Source organism: the organism of the source record quoted next, assembly GCF_019968955.1.
Source record: "MAG: Porospora cf. gigantea A chromosome Unknown PgA_NODE_62_length_49703_cov_349.895, whole genome shotgun sequence".
Lineage (NCBI taxonomy): Eukaryota > Apicomplexa > Conoidasida > Eugregarinorida > Porosporidae > Porospora > Porospora cf. gigantea A.
Window position 1 is genome coordinate 13,009 of NW_027151804.1, and position 26,822 is coordinate 39,830.

Consider the following 26,822-nt stretch of genomic DNA (forward strand, 5'->3'; position numbering starts at 1 on the left):
GTAGTCATGCCTCGTGACAGGTGAGAATCGGGCTGTCTGCGTTACAGAATTGGGTGTCTGGAAGCCGAAAGAGATCGGTCATCCTCGAAGGAACGCTATGTGGCCTTTAACCCTTTTGATCATCTACCCAAAGCTCCAATGGAAGGCGAGGTAGGCGACAGCTCCGTTGTTCACGCAGTACCCAATAACTGCTACCACTGGAATACTCCGAGGTGCTCTTGTCTCAGCCCGCCCGTCCCAACCTGTTGCACGCCTGCCAGGTAACGTCAGGTCGACCAACCAACCGCGGATTCCGCCGTATACGATGCCTAGCCGTAATCCCGTCCACTCCGTGACGATCATGCCTCAGCGGCCGTACACACCCAGCCAACGGCCTGGACGTCCCGTGGACCCTCGGATGCAAAAGTTGGCAGCTCCGTCTTCCCTGCCTCAACCCGGCGCCCGACTGCGTCCTGTTGGGGCCGACTTTCCGACTTCGGCACCCAGAGTTCCCATGAGAGCCGGTGGCAGCTTCGGCTGCGTGGGGTCCCCCTGCCCAGGTTCACATGTGGGCTCGATGCTGCCATCCTTGCCTACAGGACCGTCCAGACTGCCAACACACATCCCTGCCCACATTCAAAGGCCGACCTCTGAGCGAAGCTTTGTGCAGCCTGTGGCGTCTGCGTCTGTGGGCAGACCACTGCTCTTCCCTGCCCCTCGACTATCAGAGCGGAGACCTCACTCTTCTTCGCAGAGGCCACCGGTGACCACGAGTCCACAGAAGTATGCCCCGCGAACGTCAAGCAATCAACACAGGCCATCGTACACTTCTGCACAGACCTTGGATGTTAATCGGGCTCAACCATCGTACACGTCTGCACAGACCTTGGATGGTAATCGGGTTCAACCATTGTACACGTCTACACAGACCTTGGATGGAGCTTGGAGCAGTACGAGGAAACAACTTCCCGCCAACGCTTCGTGGATGGCGGATCGCCAGAGTTTGAATTCCAGACCTAGTAGGTCCCTACTGCATAATGGCACGGTTGATTTCCCGCCAAGGGCCCATTCAAGACCTGAGCCGCATCCATCTGCGGCTGAGGCGAACGACTTCCTTCTGCAGTTTGATTTAAGAGCCGAACCACAAGAGGTGCAGATGGACCCCTCGTGGTTCACAGCACAGTCGCAGAATTCTACCAGCGAATTCCCCAAGCTGTCACCCCTCATTCGTGAATCTGGCCTCCCTACCGTGTTGCTTACTCCCTCAACTGGAGATCGCCTCTCGCCGGATGGGCGCTCAGGGCCCACGTTTGTCTTGGCTCCCGGTGGTCAACAAGAGTTCGTGGAGCATATGGAACCACTACGACAGCCGCGGATGTCCTCGTCCGTGTCGATGGAGATGCCTACCGATAGGCGGGTTCCAGTGACGCAGGTAGAGGTAGCAGAGACCTTCCAGTACGAGTCGTCAGCGCACGGCCACCCATACGAGCTGAGCCTCGATATCGACGAGAGCGCCTTCGAGCTTCTGGAGCTGCAGCCTCCTGTGGAACTGCATTGCCTACCAACGTCCTCTCTCCCTGAGGACACATATTCCTTTGACAGCAATCAGTATGAGACGTCTGTGGGACCTAGCGAGGTGTTGGCGCATGAGCTCTGGTGCCCGCCACAGATGCACTCACGCCCTGTGCTTGGGTCCCCCTCGGACACACCAGATTTCGGTCCGCTTGGTGTCCTAGGCGGACTTTGCCGTCAAGCAACGGACGCCACCATCCCGAAGAGAAACGAGTCGGTACCTGCGACTGCACAGCTATTCATCTCGCCGCATCTGGGCGCCACCAGACCCACCCGTATGTTCAGTGAGCCAACGGCCGAAACCAACCACGACTTTGAGACGGCCTCAGCGCATGTAGCGGGCAGCGCGCTGGTCGAGGACGTCTCCGACGACGCAGTCCAGAAGATGGACATCGTGTTCCCGCTGGACCCTATGCATCACGAGGATCAGTCTGAGTCTTCCTCTCAGAAAAATGTGACGAGAGAGTCCTTGGAAGATAGAGAAGATCGAGTCGAGACTCCACTTACGTTCCACGTGCAGCAAGGGGGTTCCAGCACCTTCGCAGCCTTGGAGGAGCAGCTCGGTGATGAACTCTCCCCGATGACTCAATTCCTAGCAACGTCCGAGTTCATCCCTAAGGACTCTATGGAATACACACCTGATGTGTCAGAATCGCCGAGAGAGCCGCTATTCGACGAACCTAGCTCCGGCGCCGCCTGGAACACTTATGACGATCCCAGCCCCATTGCCGCTTGGAACACCACCTATGACGAGCAGCTCGACGACACCTGGAAGCGCGAGGTCTACGAGGAGGTCAGTTATAACGAGGAGGTGAGTTATAACGAGGTGAGTGATACGGCAACCCGCCAAACCGATTGTCTGTTTCCCATGGACAGCTTCCCTCTAGACCAGCAGCTCAGCGCGTCCAGTCAGTACTCCGACGCAGTGGTTTTTCACGATGATGTGGAAGACATAACCACATTCATTCGGGAGAACCCTGCGGGTCGATTCATGGGTCGGGCGGCCAACGACGAAGACTCAGATGACTACGGCGATATGTCTGTGTACTCTGACAGGTGATCAAACGAAGTTCAGTGATAAGCACATATTAAACATGCAGGGGCCTCTGAGCCGAGTAGCCCGCCTCTACTGTGTGCCTCAGGGAGATTCCGAGGGGACGCGGGCTTCTGTGTACACTCGGGCCGCTGACGTCATACTGGACATCAAGGCCTTGAGCAGCAAGCCAAACGCGGCCCAGTTGGAGCGCTGTTGTAACGGGTTGCAGCGCGTCATGGCCGAGATGCCACCGCATGAACCTTTTCAGGACGAACTCTCTCGAGTACACGACGACCTGCGACGTCGTCTGGAGATATCCTTCGAGACGCTGGCTCGACCGGTAGCTGCAGCACCGAAGCTGTCGGGCGAGGCGGTGCTCTGGTTTGACAGGAAACTGTTCGTGGGCTAAGCCTCCCAGTGAACGAACGCATAAATCTGCGCGCGACAGATGGGGCAGTTGTGTTGATGGAGCTGCAGCACGCAGCTACTGCACATGCTGCAGTGGCGGCAGGGTAGTATGATGGTATCTCTGGGTGAGGCCATACAGATAAGGCAATCCCCTTCCTCAAGTCCGAAAAATGGCAGAAGTTTCTGAATGTTCCGCGTTTTCGACACCCACGTAGCCTGTTCTGCTTCCTTCGTCTGTGTAGAAAACGTCGCTGATATTGAACCTACATAAATTACGCTCCCAGCTCTCACTTTGTCGCTTCTGCGTCCGCGTTGAAGCACACGACCATCTGCATTCCTAACTCGTCGGGGACAACGACCGTCACGAAAGTGTAGGCGTCAGGCGGAGTGGGCGGCAATGCACGCACCAACTCTCCCAGCTGCAATGTGTTCTCCCCTTCCACCAAGCGGGTGTCCCAGAGAGGCTCGGAGGCCGTGATCGGCATCATCTCCACTGTCGTTGGCTCCCCAGATACAATGTTCCAGTTGCTATCCAAGCACTCAGGTACCGCGGGCCCTGAGAAGCACCACCGGCGAACCTCCAGATGTGGAACCGCCCCATACACAACCATGCTCCCCAAGCCCGAGCACACAAGACTGTATCGAGTCAAGAAGCGTCTCACGAGAGGGTGTAATTGTTACTCGGGTCAAGCGGGGTCATGAGGCACGCGCTGGGGCAGTCCAGCAGCTTCAACGGCCGCTTGGGCGCCGGCTGCTTCAATTTTAAAAACTCCATCTGGTGATAGGGCACCAGGACCTGCAGGAACTCGGAAAACGGCGCAAGTCTCGGCACGAAGAGTCGTCTAGAGGTCTGCAACGACAATAGTTGGTCTGAATCCGTTAAGAACGCAGACCTCACAGAGTATCGACTTTAGAGTAGAGCTCAGACTGATGAATGCTGGAACGCAAAGAAGCAGTATGAGGCAATTCAATGAAGCAGCCGACAAGGCTTCCGTCAGCACCACCATCTGCCTATTGCAGATATTGTCTCAAAGTTTCTCTCTAATGACCCACGAAGTGGCAAACAACCTCGTCCTTCCGATGCAACTGCCACTCTGCAGGCTTGACCTTGATGCTGCGGATGCGCATGTCGACGTCGCGAATTACAAGGGACAGACTGGAGCCTTGGCTGCACCCGTTAAGAACGACGGTTTTACCGTCAAACGCACGCGATCGACCTTCAACCTTCACAAAAACTCCAGAAGAATGACCTGTGGCAGCCTCAAAAACTTTGCCGAAGGCCCCAGGACCCTTCAATGCCACCTCCAATACTTCACATGATCGTACTTTGCTGCGCTTTGGGGCTTTTTCTTTTCGTGGTGGCTTCTCCTCCTCAGGCCTCTGCCTCTTGCGGCTAGACGATTCAGCGTACTCCACTGTGACCTCAGTGCTGCCCTCATCATCAATGACCGGGCCCTTCACGAAGTTCCAGTACAGAGCGTTATTCGGCATGCCCTTCCTACTCTGCTCGGCGTATATCTTCTTGGATCCCTTTACCTCGCCTAGACCACCTCGCTTGCCTCTGGCCAAGTTAGCTTTGACCGTCTTCTCGTGGTACTTGTCCATACCTTTCACGAAATCACCAATTCGACCTTGCTGCCAACCGACTGTCGTTCGGCTCCATAGCACACCCAAACACACTACAAGACTCCGATCGAACGCACTACCTATTTACCTACTGGCTCCTTGTGGAATCCCCCCTTTTGGTACTAGTTATGTCGGTCAGGTTACTTGTAGGGCCTGTCCTGGGTGCAGTCACCGCCCACTCGGCGCGTATTCTGCTCGAGACAGACCGAGATTGCCATGTAGAGGTACAGCTACTGTCAACAGGCCACCAGTCCAGGCACCGAGCTCGCCTCACGGCTTGTATGCCAAAGGCGGTTGTCGTCGAAGGCCTGGCTCCCAAGACCGAGTACGCTGCACATTGCACCCAGCTGGGTTGGAGTTGCAAGTTCACCACGACTGGTCTTGAGGGGCCTTGCTCCCTGGTGCCGGTCTCCTGTGCCTCACAGCTGAGCGATAGAGCCATCAGAGAGATACAGGAGATGCACACGCGTGTCCCAACCACACTGCTTCACCTAGAAGCACCCCTTGATCTCCATGAATCCGTCGACATAGACCGGATATTCGCTCGTAGGGGACCGCATACTGCAGGCTCCCCACCGCCGACGCATTCAGCACGGCTAGCAGCCGTCCTCACGGCTGACCCTGGAATTTCCACTCTCGCGCAGCTGTGCATTGCTTTCTGCAAAGTCCACCGAGCGAAACCTTACCTCATAGCGGACCTGCGCCGCATTCTGCAGGCTGCCATGCGGTTTGTCTTCACCAACAGCGCGTCCAGCAAGCTCTACAGCCGGCTGCCTAGCGAGTTCCTCGCGGGGTTCCAGGCCAGTACCGAGCCCATGCCGCTCGGTCTTATGTGGCGCCGCGTCCTGAACCTGTACTTCGCCCCACTATGCACTGACGGTGTTCTTATCCGAGGGTCCGTGGCGGTGACCAGGTCATCCACTAACGCACTCACTCCAACCGTGACCACACTGTTGACCATGGCTACAGAGTTACCCCAACAGTGGAGGTTGGACCAGGGAGGTCGCCTCTGCCTCTCGCTGTCGACGGGGACTTCTGACTCGTCCATAGACACCAGCAGTGGATGCCAGTGGTCGCATGTACTAGTAACCTCCACTAGACTGCTATGGACTACATTCTACCACCAGCCGAACTCTGTGCAACAGCACAAGCGGGAGAGGTTCGAGTCCAATCTGAAACCGGGACGTCGTTTTACGAATGTGGCTGAGAAGTCGGACCGAGTCTGCGGCAGTTTCACCCAACTAGTTAACTCACTTCCACTCGGTTTGGGAACGCAGGCCGACCGACAGATTCAATGCCAGGACACAAGCGATGCGAAACGCATCTCGGACACCGCCGACGACAAGGAATCGACATTTGGTTTTCAGAGACGAGTTCCGTGTCTGTCCAGCCCTGCAGGGGGTATCGACTGCGGAACCCTCGGTTCGAATAGCTCTCTTAGATCCCCTTCTCTCCCCGGAGAGAGCGCCGCTGAGGATATCGTCGAGGCACAGGTGGCATGGAGCCAGACATATCACCCAGCTGAGGAGCCACAAATGAGAGTCCCCTTATCCCCTGTGTCACTCGGTTCGAGTGACTCTCTTAGATTCCCTTCTCTCTTCGGAGAGAGCGCCGCTGAGGATATCGTCGAGGCACAGGTGGCATGGAGCCAGACATATCACCCAGCTGAGGAGCCACAAATGAGAGTCCCCTTATCACCTGTGTCACTCGGTTCGAGTGACTCTCTTAGATTCCCTTCTCTCTTCGGAGAGAGCGCCGCTGAGGATATCGTCGAGGCAGGACAGGTGGCATGGAGCCATACAGATCACCCTGCTGAGGAGCCACAAATGAGCTCTCTTACATTTCCCTCGTCTCCAAGGCTATCTTGGAGCTCGTTGGGCTCCAGCGAGAGTACCATCGACGACGCGATCTTCAGGCAGGCCTTCCTGACGGTGAGTGGGCGTCGCCCACTCACCGCTGCGTCCCCGCTCCGAAACAACCCGCTAGCCCTATCTCGAAGTTTTGTCATTCAAATTTAATCTCAACTGACGATCTCTCGGTCAACGAGCGCAACGTGCTGGTTGTAACGGTCTTTTGGTAGGTGGTACTGTCGAGCTCGTCGTAGCCCTCTTCGTTCACGTAGTTGTTGCTCAACGCGAAGCCAACTCGCGAGCGCTCAGCGTCGTAAACGCTGCAGTACTTGCGGAGAAGGTTGTCACCTAGGAGAAACGGCCTGGCCAGCCTCCTACCCACATCTTGCCATCCGGAGTTCATAAACAGCAGTTCGTAGAATCCCGACACGGGGCTGGCAGACAGGTAGTCCTTGCCTGAGAGTCTCAGACGGCCTTCGGAGAGGAAGAAGACCACCTCGGGAGCCGTTTCCATCATTTCCTCGCGCACTACGTACCCTCCAAACGGACTGATCATGTCTGCGCCCAGGCGCTTGACAAGTGCGTCGAAAAATACGGGTGGCAGGTAGCTGAGTGTGGAACCTGTGTCCACGATGGCAGGCATTGGCGAGCCGGTAGAGATGTCGAGGTCAGCAATTTGGACGGAGTCGATGCCAACGTGCCAGAATCCATTTCCAGCCGAGTCACACCAAATGACAGGAGAGGCGTGGTCGTTCGTGTAGCCTCCGAATGTAACCGTCGTCTCTTCTTCATCGTTGATCCCGAGAGTGAACTGCATGACAGGCTTGGCGCCCTGTTTGACCATTCCGTCGAGGGGAGCGGCTGTACGACTCAAGTCCCCGCGGCCCAACCCCAGAATCCCATCAAACGGAGCCATCAGCCAGGCCCTCGTGAACGACATGGTGGCTTGGCCAACCCTGAATAAAGAACTCCCCTGTGTCCCACTGGATAAAGGGGATCTTTCCAAAGCTCAGGTCCCCAATGCTAACGTACTCCGCCCCTAGTCGGCCCAGCACAGAACCGCTCACGTATGCAATCTCGACACTCTCGGAAAACCCGGCGAAAGTTTCTGTCTCGTGATACCTGTTGTGACTGCGTGACTGGGAAGGCCTTGACTCACATTAAGCACGCTACTCGATAACATCTGGCACTTGGCACCCAGAGGTCCGCACTCCCGGTGTCGAACACGACCGTGAAGGTCTGCTTGTTCATGTCCTGGCCCATCTCGATCTCTCCGTAGTAGATCACGTTGTGGAAGTCCTTGATCTGGGTATCGTGCATCCCCTCCTGCGACGGGTGCCCCGCAAGCGTCATACTCGGTCGAGTGAATCCCGTCGAGATGACATGCCGTGTCAAAGGAACCGTCACCATGCCCAGAAGGGGCTGCACCGCCAGGATCAGGGACGCCCACATGAAATATACAATAGAGACGTTTGACGCATCACACGTGTCACACATCTCAGACATTCAAGAGGTGCGAAGCCAACTCTGTGTCCATCCGAGAAGACAGCTCGAGTCTGGAGGGAGGATAACCCTCCAGCCCTTCGACATGGGCAGTGTCGAACGTCCAGTCATGTGGAGGGTGCCCCGCGACCCAGTCCTCCCGACTATACGTGCTGGTGTTTGTCCCCAAACTCGAGACAACCGAGCCGCCACACCAGGCCGAGAGAAGCCCGCTGATGGGTCCGTTTGCGAGCTTGACGCGAGGCTTGATGTGGTTTAAGGGCGAAGCGGACAGCAGAGAGCTGTGTTAGGGCATCTCCGAGCTCACTTTAGTTCGACAGCGAATCGCCTTCGAAACCCATTCATGTCGGTAGTCCCACCGGACAGAACGACATTTTCGACTGTACGGATTCGGGCATCCGCGGAGCACGCGAGCAGGCTGTCGAGAACCAGGTCCATCAGCGAGGGGCTCTCAGCTCGCAGCGCTTCCAGAGCAGCGACTAGCTCCGAGCTTCGCTCCCGCTCTCGCGTGAAGAGTGCATCAGTTCCCTCAGTACGCCAAGCAGCCGGCACCTCCGTCCCGTCTTCATGCTGATACGCCTGGTCCGTCCGCAGCGAGGCGCCCGAGGGCAAGTCGAAGGCGCAGTAAACGCACCGAACTTTAAAGTCCTCCCAATCGAACGATGAGTAGTTCTCAAACCTCGTCGATTCAGCCTGTACCATTCGGTATCGTAGAAGGGCCGTGAGGGTCTTGCCTCCGAAAGTGGATGTTCGTAAGGCAGAGAACACAGGAGAACCAGAGATCACTGGCAGGACAGAACTTCCACCGTGACCTACCTTCACGACCAGTCCAGTGCTGAGAGTGGACCAGTACAGGCAGGCGAGTTGCTTCGGCAGGAAATACACAGACCCCACAGCGTACTGCTCAGAGAAGAGAACGTTGAGCAGCGCTTGACGAAGGGCTGTGGGACACATGGCGTCTTCGACCAGCACAACCAGTCGGCCTGCAAGTTTGGAGAGCACAGCCCGAACCAACTGAGTTCGAAGCAGACTCTCTAGCTCCGTCATCCACCGAGGGCAGGACTTCCCAATGTCCACATGTTCTGACGGCTCGGTCCACTCGACGTCGAAAACATCCACGATTCTGGTGGGTTCCGTCTGCCCTCCTAGGCCTATCTTGAAGAAGCCGTGGCCCACTTCAATCACAACGGGGACGAGTTCGAGTATCTCTTCCTCAACTGACATAGAGAATAGCCAAAATTGTCGGTGCGCAGACTGATGTTCGCGTTACTCACTACAATACACGATTCATGAACACTTTTGCGTCTCACACTCATGGTGGTAGAGCGAAGGGCTGCCTCCAAGGTAGTCCACGACCTGCCGCACGCGCGTTCGCAGCGAGTGGCTCGTCTGCCAGTAGAATGTCCGCCACAGCAGGGACGAGGACGCACCTCCGAAAAGCTTCAAGGAGGGCGTGTGGATGATAGAGTTCTTCTCTCCGATGTACGCCATTTGTCCGCGGAACGCGGGAACGAAGGCGGGAAGATCAGCACTCGCTTTGTTGAAGGCGTGTGACAAGAAGCGGCCCGCTTGATTAGCATTTTGCGCAGTGGGAATTGGTGGACGGTACTTGCTGTCGATGCGCTTGAGAAGCCCAGTGAACGCCTCCATAGTCATATGGTTCTGGGATTGCTCGTCATTCAAGTGGCAGCAAGACTCAGCCAGCTGCGGGAATCGCCAAGAACTCATACTCTCCTGCTGGGACTGAAGCCACGCAATTCCGGCCCCCGTTGAGCAGTTTTTCGCCTGCTCATAGAGGTCTCCAGCGAAGTCTGACATCTTTTGTGGCTCCAAGAACGCGCAGTCCCCAAGAGCATAGACCCCAGGAGCCCCCCGAAGCTGAAGGCTCTGATCCACGTGCAACACAGGAGGACGCACGTTATGCTGCGCCGGAATGCTCGACATCAGCTTCTTTGAAAGCGGTACTTGGCCTACTCCAGAGGCCCAGATAAGCGTGCCGTAGTCGACTTCAGAGGGTACACCTTTGCACTTGAGGCTCACAGAGCTGTCAGTGACCTTAGACACGACGCTGTTCAACTGGAGGTTGATACCGATCTTCTTGAAGTGGTCAACCGTGAACTCCTTCCCCTCAGGGAAAGTGGGTAGCAGAGTCGGCGCCATCTCAATCACAGTCACCTTCGCAAACTTCCTAAGGCGTTCCAACTCATCCTTGCACACACTCTTGACAAGATCGTGAATCTCTGCGGCGGCCTCAACTCCGGTGGGCCCTCCGCCAACAATCACAAAGTGGAGAAGCCTTCTGATGGTATCGTCAGTCTGGCCTGGAAGTGAGGCCAGTGAGATCTGTCCGGCGACTCGCTTCTGAATCTTTATTGCATCGTCCAACTCCTTCAGGAAGTAAGCGTGCTCAGCGACCCCGGGAATTCCGAAGGTATTAACGCCAGAGCCGACTGCGTACACGAGGCGGTCGTAGGGCAAATCGAACTCCTCGCCGCCAGGACCCTTGCAGTGAACACGCTTGCCTGTAACATCGACATCGTCAACCAAGGCCTTCCTGTAGTTCATCTGCTTCTTTCCGAAGCGAGTCAGAAACGTGTCGATTGGCTCCTTCACAGAGTTACCTCCCAGGGCGCCACCAGCGACGCTGGGTAGCAGAGGGTTGCAAGTGAAATAAGGTCGTGGCGAAACCACAGTGACGTCATACTTTGACACGTCTATGTTCTTCAGAAACCTTACGGCAGCCCACCCGGTGCCCACAACGATCACCTTTTCTTTTTCTCCGGCTGGAGCAACCAAAGGGTTCACCATTTTGCGAATCTGGTTGGTCAGCCGTGACCCCTTGGAGTTCCAGGTAAAAGGTGTCGTTGGCGCACTGAAGAGGTCCCGCCCTTCGAAGCATTCGACACGCACTCCACTCTGCACGCTCTGAATAGCTCTGGGAAGAATTCGTAGGAGCGACGACATTGATATACTGGGAATTTTGCGGGGGATTGAACCCACCCTTATGTATTACAACTCTTCGGTCTTGGGATGTGTCAGATTCACCAGCTCAATATCGCCCGCGTCTTTGCGCAAGTTCCACACAAATCCCACACAACCGCTGTTCAAAGTGAAGGCGAGAAGTGAGGGCCAATATACGGCGGGGTTGTCGATGAGGTCGCCTAAAAGCGTCCACAGACCGCCACAAATCAGCAGTGCCACGAGTACTGGGATCTCCACTGGGGTTTCGCTTTTAAAGATTCTGTACGCGTTGTCCAGATTAGGCAGCAGGCATAGCAGCGCGTAGACCGCACCGTGTACAGTTAACGGCATCATCTCGAAAATGAATAGTACGGCCACGTGCAAGAGGGCCAGGGTTGCTAGAAAAAGGAGGCGGTCCTGACTCCGGCTCCAAGTGAGGCCCATCCACACCAACATCCAGACAACTTGTGCCGTCATGGCGAAGCCTGAGGCGACCTGTATGGCCCACTCATGCACTCGCGTTCCGTAGAGGAACCCAGCAAAGTTCTGTAGCCAGAAGAAGAAGTACAAAGTAGGCGAGAGGTCGTCGGGATTCGGCTGTGAAGCGCGGCAAATTTTGGCAATCCGCACCGCTGGTGAAACGGTCAGAAGCAACGACGATGCTGGACAGAGAAGGCTTAACACAGCGTGAGCGTATTCAGGACTTGAGAAGCAGGCCATCGTAGCCATCTGCATCCCCGTGAGGAACAGTGCTAAGGCGAACAGGACGTAGAATACCACGGTAGCTGGCTGCCATACGACAGCTTCGGCGTAAGCAGACATGGTCCGGCGAAAAATAAGGCTGGAGGCGTATTTAAGCTGCAGCACAGGCATTGCAAAATCGGTGATTGGATGGAGTTCTTCGCGCTCGATCGATTTGAGGGTGGGATGCAACTAGAATTCACACACAGGCAAATACGACTTCATGCATCCGAACTTTTCAGCAGGTTTCGTGTGGAAAGGTCTGCATTTAGACTCCTTTGCTGAAGCTTTTGTCCATGAGAGAACGGAAGGAGCCGTGCTGAAGATACTTCGCCAGCTCTATTTTCAAAACAAAGACTTGCAACAGAAGTTGGCTGCGACAGGCAGTCGCCTGTTTACCTGGAGAGGGAGCTTTGACATTCCCGCCTTCGCTTCATTGGAGATCGACTTTGACCTCGACGATGCGTATTTGAGAGCTCTTGACCAAATTCGGGGGGACATTCAAGATGAACGAGACACGCTGGCCTACTTGACTGCCGTTCTGGGACTTGAGACCGTCTCCGCGGGTAGGCCACGTGTGGAGTTATCAGTGTCCAAGGAAGGGGTTTCGATAAGCTCACTCACATTGGATTTCGAACCTGATGGGTACATGACCTTTGGCAAGTCGGCCGAGTGCCAGCTGCGAGCGCAGCACCCGTCAGTGAGCAGGAAACACTGCATCATGTTCTCCACAAAAGGTTCAGTGGTAATAATTGACCTGGGCAGCGCCAACGGCACTTCTCTTGACGGCCGTGCAGTGAAGCCTTTCTTTCCAACGGCAATCAATGACCAGCAGGTACTTCGGCTGGGTCGCAGTGCCCGGGAGTATTTGGTGAAGATTGACTCCAGCGAGGCTGAGAGCTACCATCGAGACCAAGATCGGCGGCTGCGAGCCGACCTCGCTCGCGTCAAAAGAGCAGCCGAAACGGGCGACGACCGACGCCTGCTATGCGACGATTCCACAGAGCTCACTCTGAGCAACCTACCGTGGAGTCTGACCAGAGGCGACCTCGCGGACTTCATGGTGTCCGTAAAAGGCGTCGTGGCTTTCCGAATACTACAGAAGACTGGGGATGTGAATCGCTCGACTCTGGCCAATACGCCCTGTGAGTGCGGCTCCGCTCTGGTGGTATTTGACACTTCCGATAATGCCGCTGCTGGCGTGTTCTTCCTGGAGGGACAGTCCATTCGGGGGCGCCTCCTCCGCGTTCGGAAAGAGCCTGCCAAGTGGACGAGCGGAGACAAACTATTGAATTCCACGAAATGAATCGTGCACCCTTCGGTGTCAACCAGATTGGAGACGTCATCCGGTTTTTCAGGCAACTGTTGGCGTCAGGCCGTTGTACCGAGCTTCACGTGGCTGCCATCGTGGCTGTTGCAGAGGTTATTAGGAAGCTGAACCCCATTGCGGTGGACGCGACTGCTGCTGCATCGGACACAAGACGCAGCTCCATGGACATGAGGACAACGAGTCGCAGACGACGCTCCGTTTCGGTCGGCACCTCCGTCAGCGTGCGCACTGTTGACTACCCGGCGGATTCAGACTGCCACGACTGCCACCTCTGCGAATGTGTGGCCTGCCTGTGCTCGTCTCCTGTCTGCTCTGTGAATGTGGATCCCATTTGTCCGCTTTGTTTCGACGCTACCTGCTCCAACGTGCACTGCGAGCACTGTCCTGCCTACACTCAATGTTGGGGCTCTGTGAAGATTGTAGATACACAACGTACGGCGCAGTACGTTATGTACGCGCTGAGCTGCGCAGTGAAAACGCTCAAGCGCCACCTACTAGACCCCACAGCGTTCGATGCTGATCGTAAGTTCGTGAACTGCAAGGTGCTCACGGCCCTTCCCTGCTTCGCGGTGCTGGACATCTACGTTGAGCACGTGCTGAAGCTGTACAGCAGCTTTGTCAAGTCGGAGAACGATTTCTTCGCCGATTTCAAGTGGACGGTCGTTTCGCTCGCCGAACCATTCTGCAACTCCATTTATTATGCCAAGGTCAAAGTGGCTCACCAAGCCGCACTGTTCGTGGCTCCGCAGTGCCGGAAGCGCGCGTTCGTCACGCATGCATGGTCGGACTCCGTCGGCAAAGTTGCCCAGGCGTGCTCCGTAACCGACGACGGGAAGTGGACTCTATTTGTGTCTACTCTGGAGATGACAAGCTCAGAGATCTCGAGCCTCAAGGAAACGATATCTGTGATGTCCACTGCCTCGCTTGACGTGCGCGTGGTGGCTGACACCCAGGTGGCGTCGGTACTGGAGTTGGCTGATGCGGTACTTATCGGAGCTGAAGTGGTGACATGGGAAGGGGGAGTTATCAACCGGCTCGGCGCTAAGAACCTCTGTCAAGGAGCTAACGTCGCCATGATCCCAGTGTACGTTGCGTCGCCTTCCTACAAGTTCTTTAGAGTGCAGCTGCAAGCTAACGACGCATTCTACGAAAAAGGTCTCACGATTTGGCATAGTGAGCCGTTCGGGATTCGTGAGAGGAACCAGGAAGTGATCGAGACGCTGGCACCGGACGAGCGACCCGTGTGGCAAACTTCACTGGACGCGTCTTTGGCGCGGAACATCCCACCAGACATGATCGATCTCGTTATCACTGACATGCGGCCTCTGCCGCCGTCAGGCGTGGTCGATGAGATGTCTCGCTTCCTTTTTGGCGAGGCCGGAGTGGACGGGGCCGGACTGGAACGAGACTGGAGGCAAGTCGAGTATGGTTGGGACCAGTGAACTTAATAGTCTAATACTTGAGTCATGCTTGGGCCAGCGAGGCTTCTGGAGTCGAAGGCAGACGTCGAAGACTTCATTCGTTTCCTTTATGCTCCGTCTGTGCTGGTATCTGCGACCCAAAGCGCCTCTGATTCTCTGCAGCAGGCCACAGGTATGTCTCCAGCAGATTTGTTCAGGCCGTTTGGGCTTTCATCGCGAATAGTCAATGGCGACGACGAGGAGGAAGGCTACACGCTGCCCATACAGTTGCGGATGCGGCACACGTTCGATCCAAGCCTGGAAAAAGCAGCGCGGTGCTATAAAGCGCTCTATCAATTCGATGTCGGCAAAGAACCCGACGGGCATTACAAGAAGCACAGCCTCAAGTTGCATTCAGTGAAATTCGTGGATCTGGCAGAGTACCAAACCACGAACAACCTCCTAAAGGACGGAGATGCTCTTCACGTGATGCACCATCTCCACTCCCGGGTCTCCGTAACTCGGAGCTCCATTTGCAAAGGCAAGCCACCAGCGTGCATGGGCCTTCTCCCGTTCACATCCGTCCAGGGGGTTGGCATCAAGCAGACGAGCACCTCCGAGAGCATGCCAGGAGTGAGTTGAGGGCGCGGATATTATCCAGGCTGCAGCTCGAGGAACGCTGACATTCCAACGGTCTCCGTTACGGAGTGGAGTACCAGGCTGTGTGGCGAGTCCGCAGGGCATCGCAGTGCAGACCCATAGCGTCGACATGTCGCCTGGGCTGCTCAACGACTCGCGACACTCACAAGACTTACCAGAGGAGCCCTGGTACCCTCTCTTGTTCGAGCGTCTGCACTCTACGGTGGAGCTCGGGCTCAAGACGCCTGTAGCGGTGGTGTTTGTGTCCACGACGGATGAGTTTTGGGCATTGCACACCGAGGGACACCCCGAAAAATGCTTCGAGAGTCTTATGGCGGGGCTTCCGCCAGCACTCACAGGGTCGACACTCACTCCTGGACGCTCGTTTTTATTGTTACACGACGAAGTCAACTCTGTTCTGTCTGCTAAGGAAGTCACGGAGGCCTTCAATACTCTTTCGTCGATATTACCTCCCTCGGCTTGCCATCTGCTCAAGATTGGGGCAAAGAACACATCTCTCGACACAGACGCGTTGGAATGCATTCAGTCGTTTTTCCTTTCCTGCTTCCCTGTCAGACCTCCTAGCCTGACGAAACTCCACCAACTGTCGCAATCCTCCCCTAAGAACCCTATGACCTTCACATCTCCCTTAGAGTATCCTACCCTGAATGTCCAGGACCTCTCGCCGCTCTGTGATCGTATGGGATGGGGCGAGTTGCGAGACATCTTTCACCTTGTGCGCCGGCTGTTAAAAAGGACGGTGATACCCACCCTGGTGAGGAGGACGGAGCAACTGGACGCCGTGTCCTTAGACAAACGAACGTTCCGCTCCCAGCTTAAGGGTCTAGTGTCTAACTGGGGGCCGCCGCACGACCGCACTTACTCTGAAAGCCAGGAGGCCCAGCAAGCAGTGAGCATGGGGGATTTGCTGGTTTGGCAGGACAACTGGGCTCGGGCGGCCCAGGTCTACAAGGCCGCCGGCAACGAGGAGAGGCAGTCTGGACCACAAACCGGGCTTCTTTTCGAGCTGACGGCGGTATGTCTGTTCATGGCGGGGGAGTCGTCACGCCGCGAATTGGAGCAGCTGTTCAACCAAGCACACAAGGAGTACTCCGACTCACTCGTCGCCATGGACCACACGGTTCCCTCTGTGTCCGACTTGCTGACTCAGTCAACCTACTTCATATCTCGACTGCCCAAGAAGAACGTATCTGCTTCACTGATCGCCACGACACTTTTCGAGAACACCCCATTTGTGAAGGAGCTGCAGAAGTCGTCGCTCTTAACACGGATGGCGTTGCGCTCCCACATGCTGGCCTCATATGTTCTTACCTGTTTCGTAACGCACCGGCCGTCTCTGGCGCTGTTTCAGTTCAGACCGCTGAACGCCCTTCCAGGGTCCCGCACTGCTGACCAGCCGCCACTCCCCAGCCAAGGCGGCTTGTCTGTGCGGCGGGAACTCGCCTCCTGCGTAGCTGCGGTGGACGAGGCTGCCGAACTACTTAGAGTCGCATTTTTCAACTGGAGTGAGACGGCGCACCGACGGCTTATAGTTTTCGTAAACCTACTACGCAACACGGGCGATGTGCTGAAGCAGGACGGATCAGCATTACAACCGTCTACTCAACTATTCGTCTCGGGTATTGCGATCCTGACTGACGCCTTGGACTTCGTAGCGAAAGCCGTCTCTCTCGTCTCGGCCACTCTCTTGGAACGGATTTCATTCAATCTGGAGATTGTTGGTCGAGTCACCTCCGTGGTTCACTGGATTCAGGCTCTACCTCACGACATGCCGCCAGTGCTTCCTGCCGTTCGACGAATGCGAAGGAAGTCATTATTCTACCTCATCTTTGCCGGTCACACCTACAACAAGCTCGGTCTTAAGGACCTTTCATTGCGATGCTTTAACCTTGTACTGCCCTACTTTTCCTCTGCGTCGGCTCCCCTGCCATTGGTGGCCCAAACATGTGTGGAACTCATGACTGGCAAGTTCACTGATTCGGTCGGTCGACGCCGTGTACCGCTGCGAGTGGCCTTGGCCCATGACCCCAGGGGAATGACGCAGACGACGGGTTGCTGGAGGGCAATACTGAGTCATCTGCGATTCACCATGGCACGGCAGGCATTCGCGTCGGAGTTGAACCCTGCAAGCCTGGTCCACTTCCTCGAGCTGCTGAACTTGGCAGCCACCTCAGCGCACTTTGGCATGTTGAAGGATCCCAACAACCGAGACCAGATACATATGAAGGAGCTTCTCTTTGTTTGCAAGACTCTGGGCTTGACAGTGAGACGACGTCTCGTATACAACACAGACTCATGTGCCACTGTCGGTACCCATAGTGATGAGACGGACGGACGCGCCCTCGGTATTTGTGTCTGTGCTGCTGGAAGGTGACGAGCCGCCCGAGAGCGAGCGCGGTCATTTTTCGTCGACGACGGTCGATGTTCCACACGATGCAGAGGCGGTCACGCGATTGATTCGTCGTAGTTTCTCAGTGACGGGGCAGAACTTGAGTGCCGCAGAGGAGATGGAGCTGAAGATACAATCGCACATAATACGGCGTCATGAGCAATCTTGGGCCGAATTGCTGCCTCAGGTCGTCCCAGGGCCCACTCTACAGGCCGTGTCCGGCGCGCCGCTGTTCGACAACTTTCCCTCGTTTCACGGATTACATGTTACTGGACCTCGAACAGGCGGAGTGGGAAGCGCTGCCGCCGTGGAACTTCTGTTATGCAACCCCCTGGGGATTCCCTTGGACTGCAACAAGATGCGCCTCTCCGGAGTTTTTATACACGCGTCAGGCCACCAAGAAGTGTTTCCGAACCCCAAAGCTTCCAACCGTGAGAATGTGCTGCCTGTAACACAGCTCCTCTTGAGGTGTTCAATTTCGATTGCCGATTGAGTCCCTATGCGACCAGCAAGATCCGGTTCTACGCCCGGTTCAACCAAAGTGGGCGTGTCGTCTTCACGAGTCTGATGTGGACGCTATTCCACATTGTCCCGTGCCGTGTGCCGCTCACTGTGGCGGGGCCCTTGCGTCGGCATGAACCTTTGGCTCCTGTGGGTCACCCCGTCTTCTACAGTCCGGCGTTACCTCCCCCCTCCATGCTCGTTACGGCGCTCGACGCTTCAGGCGTTCAGGAGAACGCGTGGAGATACTGGGGTGTGTTGGGTGACTGCGCAGGCCGACGAGCCCTTGGTGGCGCTGTGCCTCCGGCCATCGCAGAGGAGGCAGTGGCCTTCGTGAACAAAATCCCTGGCAGCCCTCTGCACAAGCCTCTCGTTCTGCAGCAGTGGAGCTCATACTTGCCAGACTACCGTCTTACGCTGACTATATCCTTGGAGCGCCCACGCATTTCGTATCTGATGAGGCAATGGCCTTTGGGGGCTCAGCAGAAGATAGCGCCGAAACGTACCGAGCTGCTGATTCAGAACACCGGCAGCGTGCCGATCCACACCGTGCTGGTCATCGTGGACTCGCCGGGGGTCCTGACGCTGGCAGGTTCACCCCGTGCCTACGTCGACACCACCACCGTGAGCAAAGGCGATGTGCTGCTCAACGGTCTTGCGGCCAGCTACAGCCACCCTCTCCTACCTTCAAAATGCGTGTCCATCCCTTTGAAGCTGACACTGGAGAAAACGTGCCGGTGCCAACTTCTTGTAATGGCGTCGTCAACGCCGCTAGAGCCTCCATCGGAGGAGCAGGTCGTCTTCGACAAGCACGCCGCTTATGATGGATCTTCCATCTACAACCCGCAGGCCCAAAGGAGTGACTGCCCGCTGAGCTCGCGTGTTTGGCTGCTGATATCTAAGCCCGTTGTCGTCTCCGATTGAGTTGTTATTGATCAACATCGTGTATGAAATAGCTTTACTGTAGATAGCCACCACCCAGTCTGAGCAAAAATCACACTCGCTTTTATGTGTTCGACCTGTGTTCGACCTTGCATCTTCTCTGCTGCTGCCGCTCTGGGTGTTGGCTGGGACAGGTTGTCGATGTTAGAGTTTGTCGGATAGCAACGGCTCCAGTGAGTGTGTGCGCCTTTCTGTGTGCACTAGTTCTTGTGATGCCAGTTTCACATGCTGCATTCGTCCTGCCTGACTGCACGGGCGAAGATTGCCAACACCTCACGGCATTGTACAAGGTCATATCCTTGGTGAAAGAAAGCCATGCCATCCCTAACGAGCTCCACCAGTGCCCAGCGTTCTTCATGTGTTGTAGTATGCTGGCCCATGGTTGGACGTTGGAGTTCCTGCAAGTCTACAAAGACTGGAGAATGCAGGAGCCTCAACTCCCTCCACCCGAGAGCATTCGGTTCTGCCCAGTGCGTCTCGACGCTGGTTTCCCGAACTCCACCGGCCTCCAGTTGAAGCGCCTCACCGCTTTGGAAAAGCCTGGTTCGGCACTCCCCTCCAGCATCGGCACCACCACCCCCCGGTCCTCTGACGCTTCCGACACTGTGAGCGATCATGTGCCTCTACCCGCAGTCCGACCCCGTGTGCCGAGGCTAAACTTGGCAGACAGTGTCGGGGTGGGAAGTTGGCTCTCTGGGAGCGCCACCGCTGGCGACACCTACGCTGACTGCCTATCCCCCACGTCTGAATGCCCTCCAGTCAGCCAGTTCACTGAAGACCCTCAGGCGCCCTGTCCATCTAAACCACGTGCCACGAGACCCATCGCCCTGATGACCGACATCGACCACTGCTGCCTCATAGCCGATACTGACCCACATATCCTTGGAGAACGAATGCCAGCACACACCATCCAGATGTGGTACGCGGTTGCGGTGGCTCAGGGAAAGCAGTTCGAGTCATTACTAGATCAAGTGGCTGCATTGCCTAGTGTGCACAAGTCCACTGAAATCGCTCAAGAGTCCCAACCAAAGACCCCCTTAAAGAGTTTGCGCGGGAGAGTGATCGGTCGGAATCACGAACCTCGCCCAAGGTGTATTCCCACATTCGATCAGAAATTCACATCAGGCTGCACGAGCCCGTCCATCAACCTGTCTGGAGGCCATTCGACAGTGTCGGATCAGCTACAGTGGTGCAGCCGCGTTCGAGAGTATCCTCCCTTTGTCAAACCCCGAGTTACTTATGTTTGACACACGCTTTACAACTAGCAGCGTCATCTGACAATAATGAACTCACCACATCCTTCACATCTAAGGCTCATTTGGCTTTCTGCACCTGCAGGGCGTCCCTCCCTTTGAGCCCTCATCACAGCGGCCTCCGTAATTGACTGCGCCATCGGTCCCTTTGGGTTCTTCACGCAGCTTATGGAGACATCCTCGTCGATTTCCAATGGAGGTTCTGCCTCGTCGCTGGTTGGCACAGTAGCGGCGTTGACTACCGCAGCGCCATCGACGTCGCTGGGATCCAGGCACCTGATCTTCTCAAAGCATTCACACCCGATGCACTCGACGACGAGGTTCTAAGGCGCACGAGCTTCTTGATGATTTGAACACAGCTGTTGCCTTGCAGCGTGGCATCTCTAGTGGGGCAAAACGGCGCCGGATCGGTGATCTCTACGCAATGCACGCTCGCCCTGCAGTGAGGTGAGGCGCGCATTCGAACAGCCGCCAGCGATGCGTTAACTAAGAACAAGAGAAGATGTATTGCGAAAAAAACATAATCGCCGGCAACTACGTCTTCCATTCGCGACGCTACATCAGAACTCGTGTCCATTCCGAGCTACGGAGCTCGTCACCTGTGTATTTGTGCGTGGTTCTATGTTCCCATATTCCGATATATTCGATGAATGTCTGTCTGGGTTCGAAGTCAACTGCGCGACGCGCCATCCTAGAGAAAGCAGGGTACTCAGTGAACGTCATGGTGCCGCCGGAAATTGACGAACTAGAAATAGGAGACAGAAGTTGGTCAGGGACCTCTAAAGGAAACGCAGAGTGGAGGTCACTCGCGGCTTCCCTTGTCGAGCAGCTGGCTGACGCGAAGATGGACGCCCTTCTTACCCTGTCACCTCAGGGTATCCTTATCACCAGTGACACTATTGTGGTTGTTTGCGGGGAGATATTAGAGAAGCCTAGCGATGAGACGGAAGCTAGACGAATGGTAGCTCTCTGGTCGCAGCTCCCGGGTCACGCGGTGTCCTCCATATGTGTAGTCAACACTCACACTCGGAAGCGGGCTACATCTCATAGCACAGCTTCATTCAGTGTCGACCACGCATTCTCAGAGGCGGACGTGGATGCAATGCTGAGCCAAGATTTCCAGCGTGCTGCCGGTTGTCTGATAATCGAGAGCGCCCTCGTCCAACCCCATGTCAAGATAGTCGACCACTTACACACAGACGGCCTCGACACAGTCCAGGGAATAAGCACTGTCTTGCTGGCGGAACTGGTCACTTCCTGTTCCACTGCTTCCACACCGATGGGTAGTGGTTCTTGATGTCTCCGAATTTCTGACAGTAGAAGTTGTCCTTGTCGACGTTATCAAACTTTTCGCGCCATTGGTTGTAGTCCTTCGTCGATCCGTAGCTTCGGCTCCACAGAACCTTAGACCTAAGGAATTCCCTTTCACTTTGGCAATGCTGGTTGTAGAAGTGTAGCTCCACTGCCACTTCAAAGTCGTGCAAATCAGTGGACTTCGGGGGGAATCGCGAGTCAAAGTTACGAGGAATAAAAAACGAAACCCTGTTGAATCGGGTGGATCTTTCATGGGGAAAATCGTGGGTCCTCCGAAATGAAAATGGTTCGCGTGGTTCCGACGACCCACTGTTTATCCAGCTGAAGAAAAGCATAATCAGGAAGGGAACAAGCACGTTCAGTAGACCCCGTGTTTGCTGTGGCTGCTCCTGCCCCTGCCGTCGGAAATTACCTCGGTTTACTCGTCGGCCGTTCACGAAGACCTCTCCGAATGGGCCGCCAAACCCGCCACCAAATACGTGCTGGAACAGGTGCTGAAACGCCTCAGCCTCGTTGGCAGCCGTAAACGCCTGCTCCGGCTGTGGATCCTCGGAGCCCGTCATGTCGTACCGGCGTCGCTTTTCGGTGTCACTGAGCACCTGAAACGCCTTCGAGACCTTCTTGAAGGCCTCCTCCGCACACGGCGCCTTATTTTTGTCCGGGTGCATCTGTAGTGCCAACCTGCGATAGGCCTTTTTGACGTCGTCGTCCGATGCATCCTTGCCCAAGCCCAGGACGTCGTACAGGTTCGTTTTCTTGATAATAGACCGACTTAAGCGCTCTTGGTCCGGTGTAAAGGCGGCTCCAGCTCGTTGGCGTGCCTCGCCGGCATGGGTCGACATTATTAGCCTTTTTCACAGAACATTGACGAGATAGCGGGTGTCAGGCGACCACCAAGGAAGAAGTGATAGCCCGAACATCACAACCGTCTGATAGAATAAGCACCACCACCTGGAGACAGGGAGGGCGACATCCTCTGCAGCGTCATGCGTGTTGTCTTCTGGTACCTCCGTCTCCTGTCCCATAAGACTGTGCAGTGCCTGTTGCGCCCTCTCCTCGCGCACGCCCAGCTGCAGCTGCTCTAGCACGACTTGCATGGGTCGTTCACGGCCACGACGTTGAATGTGGCGGAAAAGCCAGACCAGCGGCTCCGTAAGCCGTAGCGCGTGGAGCAGGAATACAACGGCTGGATTACGATAAGGGGCGCTGCTTACTGAGAGCCACAATCCACTCGTGCCCGAGGTTGAGGATAAACAGCATCAGAGTAGCTTTGAAAAAAAAGAGAAGGTGCAGCCGGTCGAAAGCATGATCAGGAATGACTGTCTCGTTCTGCCCCTCGAAGTCTCGTGGTGGCATTGACACGGGAGGAGACCGAGCGAGGGCGTCGTTCAGAGCGTCGAGCTCCTCAGCGACCGAAGGGTCGTCGTCGTTGTGAGGGATCCAAAGTCCTGACGACATGTCGTACGAGGCGAAGGATCCTAGAGGCATCTCATGGTTAGGTCTCTCCGTCTGACATGGCGCCGCCAGCTGCCCATCCTCCAACACCAGCACCGGCTTCCGCGAGTGCGAGCGACGAATTGTCGACTCTAGGAGCTCTAGTGCTCTTGCCTGGCGCTGCAGTATATCCTCCTGCCTGCGGAGGTAGCGCTCAAGAATTTCTACCTCCCTACTCATTCTATTTCGCGATAATGTCCAACAATGTGGAGAACCGCGACGTGAGTCGAGACCCTCCACCTTTTCGCATCATTGAGGAAGTGGGAGGTGCTTGGATTATGGGCTACCTCGGTGGTCTGATGTGGTACGGATCTCGAGGTCTGCTGCAATCGAAGTGGGGGCAGAAACGCAATGCGTTCGAAGGATTAGTCCGAGTTAAAAGCCCAACGTTAGCCACCAGCTTCGCAGTCTGGGGTGGGATGTTCTCTGCCTTTGATTGTCTACTGATGAAAGGGCGAAAACGCGAGGACCCTGCTAACGCTTTGATGTCAGGTGCCTTGACTGGGTTTACGTCGTCGCTTAGGTCAGGCCCCCGCTACGCTTTGAAGCAGGCTCTGCAAGGCTCCTCAGTTCTCTGTTTGATCGAGGGCGTAACGTTCCTGTCTAGCAGGAAGCCTGGCATTTCGCCTCGAGAGCAGTTTCTCAAAGATAAAAAGAAGCGATTATGAGTTGCGTGTACTGTGGCGGCGCCCAGAAGCCATCGGACGACCTCTCTGACGACTGCCGCAGGTTAGCCGAGCTCGTGTGCTTTGAGTGCTGTCTGAAACTATTGCCACTAGTACAGCAGGAGCCTCCCTTGGTGGTGGTGGACCACGAGGAGCTCGATGAGCAATCGGAATCTGAGTTCTCTGAAAACGTGGATCTTGAGGGCTACATGAGGGAGTGGCAAGCAGCGTTCGTCAAAACGCCTGCGCCTGTTCCCGCTAATGTTGCGGATCCCTGCTGCTCCGATCTACAGTATCAGCTCCACCAAAAAAACGTCGAGCTCTGCATCACGTCGCAGCATTTACAGTCGCTTCTAAGCATGAGCGTGCTCAATGAAGGCTTCCACATCTGGCAGACTGACGCATTCGGCACCATCAACAGCTGTCGGATCGGACGCCGCCCAACAGGCGCTGCCGACCAGGTACCCTGGTTCGAGGTGAACCGAGCGCTGGGCTTCCTCTGTCACCTGTACGACTGTCTGGTTCGGAAGGCCACAGGCGTCGCCGGTCTGGATAAGTACACGTGCCAGCCCCAGGGATCTCGCTCCAGCATAAGGGTGGTTCGTGGATCCAGCTCGAAGCTGTTCGGGGAGCGGTCGACCCAGGAGGCCTTCGCCCTGTACTGGCAGGACAGCAGTCTGATGAGGCTAAACTCGCCGGCAAGCTCTTTTAACGCGGGCCTTGAGGCCCTGCTGGACGTTTTTGTGATCCTCGCCGACACTGTGGAAGGCTCACCACCCTACGCAGTGATTGGCAACACCGTGGGCAACTACCCCATAGAGTTCAGTTTCGACGACGAAGCGGTGTGGACTGCTGCATGGCTGAGATTTCTGACAAACACGAAATGGTTGACGGCCAAGCTGGTTGAGAAGACTCAGTCCGACGACCCCTCCAAGTACTCCGCGTAAGTCAGCCTTCTCGGCGTAAGGACGTCCTCCTCAATCTCCAGAGTCTCCGCCTTCGTCAAAACAATCTCACACCCCGGCCGCGGGCACAGGGCGGGCCGCTTGCAAGTACTCAGGGAGTGTTGCTTGTGGTCGACGTGAACCATAGTGGAATGCATTGGGAAGGACATGGCCTCGTGAGGGCACTGGCCAGGGAAGGGAGCAATTTGCATTCCTGGGAGTGTATCAGCGGTGATGTCAATCTCCACGCTTGGAGTGGATATTCGCAGAGTATGAACGCCTGCGCTGCTCACATACCCTAAATCGGTAGCATAGCGTGCAGCTCTCTCGGGTCGTAGGGGCCCACCAGCACGGGTGTGAGTGTGCACGGAACCTAGCGGGGCGTTAAAGACGTGGGACGGACCCGGAGTCACGACGTAGCTGGGGCGTGGAACCTTCTCCATAATATTTAACGATTGCGCTGTTACGTGGACCGCCTAGCCTCGCCGTATTCTGGACTCTAACCTGACTCGTAGCGAATCCGAGTTTGTGTCAACGCGCCCAAAATCTACGGATTCATGGAATGGAGGAGGAATGCAAATTCGAATCTCCAGAGCCATCCAAATCACGAATTCTCGAGGCTTTATGGATCCTACAAAACTACTTACCAGAGTGCCATTATTGGCGGTCGATCCAGATCCAGTATCCCTTTTGATAGGAAACCAGACCCGAGTTGACGCTGTGGGGGTGTTGTCCACCAGCGTGCAGATCGTCTCCATCCCAAGGCGACAGCTGTCAGAGGAGAAGATGGATTCCCCAGATGAGATATCCGCCAAGTGGCGTAGCAGGAGGCTGGAGCTTTTCTCCCGCTTTGACGATGGAATTCGTATGGATGCTAATGCTTGGCAGGAGGTGACCCCGGAGGCGGTCGCTGCACACGCCGCTGAGAGACTGATTCGTATCGGAGGTCAGTCGGCAACGCCAACGGTCGTTGACTGCTGTTCAGGCGTCGGCGGCAATCTCATCCAGCTGGCGATGGCTGGACTCAAGACAACAGGGGTGGAGCTGTGTCCTCAACGCTTGGAGGATTCTCGACACAACGCTGCGGTTTACGGGGTGGAGGACCGAATTAACTTTATCTCAGCTGATGTTGTCACCTGGGCTGCGAATGTCAAGCTCGACATAGCCCAGGAGGCTGCCAGCCTGACCCCCGCCGAACGTCTCTTTCCCCCTTACATCGGTAACCGGCTCAAAGGCCGGCGTTTTGATTTCGCCTTCGTAAGTCCTCCTTGGGGTGGTGAGGTATACAAGACCTACGACCACTGGATAATGGAATCCGAAGTCCTGGATATCTTCCAAGCCATTAAGGACATTGCTGAGCACGTGGTCTGCTTCCTGCCCAGAACCACGAGAGCTTCGGACCTGGCTATGCTTGCTAGGTCGGTTTTTAGTTGCGAAATCATCGAGATAGAAAAGCTGTACTCCCTTCATCCCGACTTGATCCGCTTCGTACATGTCTACTTCTACAATGTCAAAGGTCGGCATAGACGTTGTGAATCCTCCGAAGCCACACCGCTGAAGGCATTGCGAAATCGGTTTGACTTGCCTTTTTTGCGGGGTGTCTCTTTAAAACGTGCCCCGCAGCACTCAAACATTTGCATCCCGTCACATTTGGCCAAGAAAGTGGATCGCACTGCTCGTTTCAAAGAGAAAGTCGACAACCCCAACTGGATGACCAGCGATGGTGAAAGAATGAAAGACGCCTGCTTCGCAGAAACGTCGGCCTCACCTCAGGCTGCATTCGGCCAGTTGTCCTTATCGGACAAGCACATTGAGCTGATGCGGCTGCTGACGGGCACGCTTTGCTGCCACCTCCAGGAGAACTTCAACCACCAGAAGCCCCAAATCTACTACCTGCTGCAGACGTTAGGGTTGCATCACTTGCTTACGGCGGTGGCCAAGTCGGAGGCTGTCTTTCTTAGTGGGAACGGCCGTGACGCTCAAGGCCACCTCCGGACCCGAGGCGGAATCTTCTTCCAAACGATCAAGTCGGACCACGCCCCGTTGTACAAAGAACTGAACGCAAACAAGAAACGCTTGATTGTAAAGACGAACCCGCCGATTTTTGGTGAGATGACGACGCAAATGGATGAAAGGTGGACCTTCAAGGCTAGGAGTCTGTCGCCATCCAAACAAGAAGCACTGAAATGTCAAATCGAAGCCGTGGAAAAAGGATGAATGGCGGGCCTTCAAGACAAGGAGTTTGACACCGTCC

General features: G+C 55.7%; 14 protein-coding genes across 30 annotated transcripts; 8 read left to right on the forward strand and 6 right to left on the reverse strand.

Moving 5' to 3' along the window:
- Nucleotides 1–964: 964 nt before the first annotated feature.
- On the forward strand, nt 965–2,611 carry KVP18_003508 (uncharacterized protein; the record flags this gene model as incomplete). 2 transcript variants are annotated; one of them, XM_067955301.1, is made up of 1 exon in its annotated part: nt 965–2,611. In XM_067955301.1, one exon carries the CDS (start codon nt 965–967, stop codon nt 2,609–2,611), a length of 1,647 nt encoding a protein of 548 aa, XP_067807254.1. The 2 variants fall into 2 exon arrangements, with proteins under 2 accessions (XP_067807254.1, XP_067807255.1); XM_067955302.1 differs by having other exon boundaries at nt 1,136–2,611.
- A 34-nt stretch (nt 2,612–2,645) lies between these two features.
- Nucleotides 2,646–2,996, forward strand: KVP18_003524 (uncharacterized protein; the record flags this gene model as incomplete). The annotated part of the gene is made up of 1 exon (XM_067955330.1): nt 2,646–2,996. The coding sequence occupies one exon, from the start codon at nt 2,646–2,648 to the stop codon at nt 2,994–2,996; it is 351 nt and encodes a 116-aa protein (XP_067807282.1).
- Nucleotides 2,997–3,152: 156 nt separating this feature from the next.
- KVP18_003509 (uncharacterized protein) lies at nt 3,153–4,002 on the reverse strand (the record flags this gene model as incomplete). Of its 2 annotated transcripts, XM_067955304.1 has the most annotated exons (4): nt 3,153–3,258; nt 3,287–3,631; nt 3,658–3,865; nt 3,894–4,002. In XM_067955304.1, the coding sequence occupies 4 exons, from the start codon at nt 4,000–4,002 to the stop codon at nt 3,153–3,155; spliced, it is 768 nt and encodes a 255-aa protein (XP_067807257.1). The 2 variants fall into 2 exon arrangements, with proteins under 2 accessions (XP_067807257.1, XP_067807256.1); XM_067955303.1 differs by lacking the exons at nt 3,153–3,258; nt 3,658–3,865; nt 3,894–4,002 and having other exon boundaries at nt 3,283–3,606.
- Nucleotides 4,003–4,036: 34 nt separating this feature from the next.
- Nucleotides 4,037–4,600, reverse strand: KVP18_003518 (uncharacterized protein; the record flags this gene model as incomplete). The annotated part of the gene is made up of 1 exon (XM_067955321.1): nt 4,037–4,600. The coding sequence occupies one exon, from the start codon at nt 4,598–4,600 to the stop codon at nt 4,037–4,039; it is 564 nt and encodes a 187-aa protein (XP_067807274.1).
- A 149-nt stretch (nt 4,601–4,749) lies between these two features.
- On the forward strand, nt 4,750–6,639 carry KVP18_003525 (uncharacterized protein; the record flags this gene model as incomplete). 2 transcript variants are annotated; one of them, XM_067955331.1, is made up of 2 exons in its annotated part: nt 4,750–6,258; nt 6,287–6,304. In XM_067955331.1, 2 exons carry the CDS (start codon nt 4,750–4,752, stop codon nt 6,302–6,304), a joined length of 1,527 nt encoding a protein of 508 aa, XP_067807283.1. The 2 variants fall into 2 exon arrangements, with proteins under 2 accessions (XP_067807283.1, XP_067807284.1); XM_067955332.1 differs by having other exon boundaries at nt 4,750–6,639.
- On the reverse strand, nt 6,626–9,198 carry KVP18_003502 (uncharacterized protein; the record flags this gene model as incomplete). Of its 4 annotated transcripts, XM_067955293.1 has the most annotated exons (3): nt 6,626–7,427; nt 7,456–7,602; nt 7,631–7,923. In XM_067955293.1, the coding sequence occupies 3 exons, from the start codon at nt 7,921–7,923 to the stop codon at nt 6,626–6,628; spliced, it is 1,242 nt and encodes a 413-aa protein (XP_067807246.1). The 4 variants fall into 4 exon arrangements, with proteins under 4 accessions (XP_067807246.1, XP_067807245.1, XP_067807244.1 ...); XM_067955291.1 differs by lacking the exons at nt 6,626–7,427; nt 7,456–7,602; nt 7,631–7,923 and adding exons at nt 7,970–8,255; nt 8,282–9,198; XM_067955292.1 differs by lacking the exons at nt 6,626–7,427; nt 7,456–7,602 and having other exon boundaries at nt 7,627–7,977.
- A 63-nt stretch (nt 9,199–9,261) lies between these two features.
- Nucleotides 9,262–10,938, reverse strand: KVP18_003519 (uncharacterized protein; the record flags this gene model as incomplete). The annotated part of the gene is made up of 1 exon (XM_067955322.1): nt 9,262–10,938. One exon carries the CDS (start codon nt 10,936–10,938, stop codon nt 9,262–9,264), a length of 1,677 nt encoding a protein of 558 aa, XP_067807275.1.
- A 45-nt stretch (nt 10,939–10,983) lies between these two features.
- On the reverse strand, nt 10,984–11,808 carry KVP18_003523 (uncharacterized protein; the record flags this gene model as incomplete). 2 transcript variants are annotated; one of them, XM_067955328.1, is made up of 1 exon in its annotated part: nt 10,984–11,808. In XM_067955328.1, one exon carries the CDS (start codon nt 11,806–11,808, stop codon nt 10,984–10,986), a length of 825 nt encoding a protein of 274 aa, XP_067807280.1. The 2 variants fall into 2 exon arrangements, with proteins under 2 accessions (XP_067807280.1, XP_067807281.1); XM_067955329.1 differs by having other exon boundaries at nt 10,984–11,757.
- Nucleotides 11,809–11,826: 18 nt separating this feature from the next.
- KVP18_003511 (uncharacterized protein) lies at nt 11,827–14,448 on the forward strand (the record flags this gene model as incomplete). 3 transcript variants are annotated; one of them, XM_067955306.1, is made up of 3 exons in its annotated part: nt 11,827–11,857; nt 11,886–12,821; nt 12,935–14,448. In XM_067955306.1, 3 exons carry the CDS (start codon nt 11,827–11,829, stop codon nt 14,446–14,448), a joined length of 2,481 nt encoding a protein of 826 aa, XP_067807259.1. The 3 variants fall into 3 exon arrangements, with proteins under 3 accessions (XP_067807259.1, XP_067807260.1, XP_067807261.1); XM_067955307.1 differs by lacking the exon at nt 11,827–11,857 and having other exon boundaries at nt 11,900–12,982; XM_067955308.1 differs by lacking the exons at nt 11,827–11,857; nt 11,886–12,821 and having other exon boundaries at nt 13,168–14,448.
- Nucleotides 14,449–14,472: 24 nt separating this feature from the next.
- On the forward strand, nt 14,473–18,880 carry KVP18_003512 (uncharacterized protein; the record flags this gene model as incomplete). Of its 4 annotated transcripts, XM_067955310.1 has the most annotated exons (4): nt 14,473–15,039; nt 15,068–17,329; nt 17,358–17,886; nt 17,913–18,880. In XM_067955310.1, the coding sequence occupies 4 exons, from the start codon at nt 14,473–14,475 to the stop codon at nt 18,878–18,880; spliced, it is 4,326 nt and encodes a 1,441-aa protein (XP_067807263.1). The 4 variants fall into 4 exon arrangements, with proteins under 4 accessions (XP_067807263.1, XP_067807264.1, XP_067807265.1 ...); XM_067955311.1 differs by lacking the exons at nt 15,068–17,329; nt 17,358–17,886; nt 17,913–18,880 and having other exon boundaries at nt 14,473–15,048; XM_067955312.1 differs by lacking the exons at nt 14,473–15,039; nt 17,913–18,880 and having other exon boundaries at nt 15,176–17,440.
- Nucleotides 18,881–19,110: 230 nt separating this feature from the next.
- On the forward strand, nt 19,111–20,145 carry KVP18_003522 (uncharacterized protein; the record flags this gene model as incomplete). Its single annotated transcript, XM_067955327.1, has 1 exon — nt 19,111–20,145. The coding sequence occupies one exon, from the start codon at nt 19,111–19,113 to the stop codon at nt 20,143–20,145; it is 1,035 nt and encodes a 344-aa protein (XP_067807279.1).
- Nucleotides 20,146–21,401: 1,256 nt separating this feature from the next.
- KVP18_003500 (uncharacterized protein) lies at nt 21,402–23,139 on the reverse strand (the record flags this gene model as incomplete). 4 transcript variants are annotated; one of them, XM_067955287.1, is made up of 3 exons in its annotated part: nt 21,402–22,314; nt 22,360–22,651; nt 22,680–23,139. In XM_067955287.1, 3 exons carry the CDS (start codon nt 23,137–23,139, stop codon nt 21,402–21,404), a joined length of 1,665 nt encoding a protein of 554 aa, XP_067807240.1. The 4 variants fall into 4 exon arrangements, with proteins under 4 accessions (XP_067807240.1, XP_067807238.1, XP_067807237.1 ...); XM_067955285.1 differs by lacking the exons at nt 22,360–22,651; nt 22,680–23,139 and having other exon boundaries at nt 21,402–22,307; XM_067955284.1 differs by lacking the exons at nt 21,402–22,314; nt 22,680–23,139 and having other exon boundaries at nt 22,320–22,562.
- A 484-nt stretch (nt 23,140–23,623) lies between these two features.
- On the forward strand, nt 23,624–24,571 carry KVP18_003505 (uncharacterized protein; the record flags this gene model as incomplete). Its single annotated transcript, XM_067955297.1, has 1 exon — nt 23,624–24,571. The coding sequence occupies one exon, from the start codon at nt 23,624–23,626 to the stop codon at nt 24,569–24,571; it is 948 nt and encodes a 315-aa protein (XP_067807250.1).
- Nucleotides 24,572–25,141: 570 nt separating this feature from the next.
- On the forward strand, nt 25,142–26,785 carry KVP18_003501 (uncharacterized protein; the record flags this gene model as incomplete). Of its 2 annotated transcripts, none has more annotated exons than XM_067955288.1 (1): nt 25,142–26,785. In XM_067955288.1, the coding sequence occupies one exon, from the start codon at nt 25,142–25,144 to the stop codon at nt 26,783–26,785; it is 1,644 nt and encodes a 547-aa protein (XP_067807241.1). The 2 variants fall into 2 exon arrangements, with proteins under 2 accessions (XP_067807241.1, XP_067807242.1); XM_067955289.1 differs by having other exon boundaries at nt 25,193–26,785.
- Nucleotides 26,786–26,822: the final 37 nt, after the last annotated feature.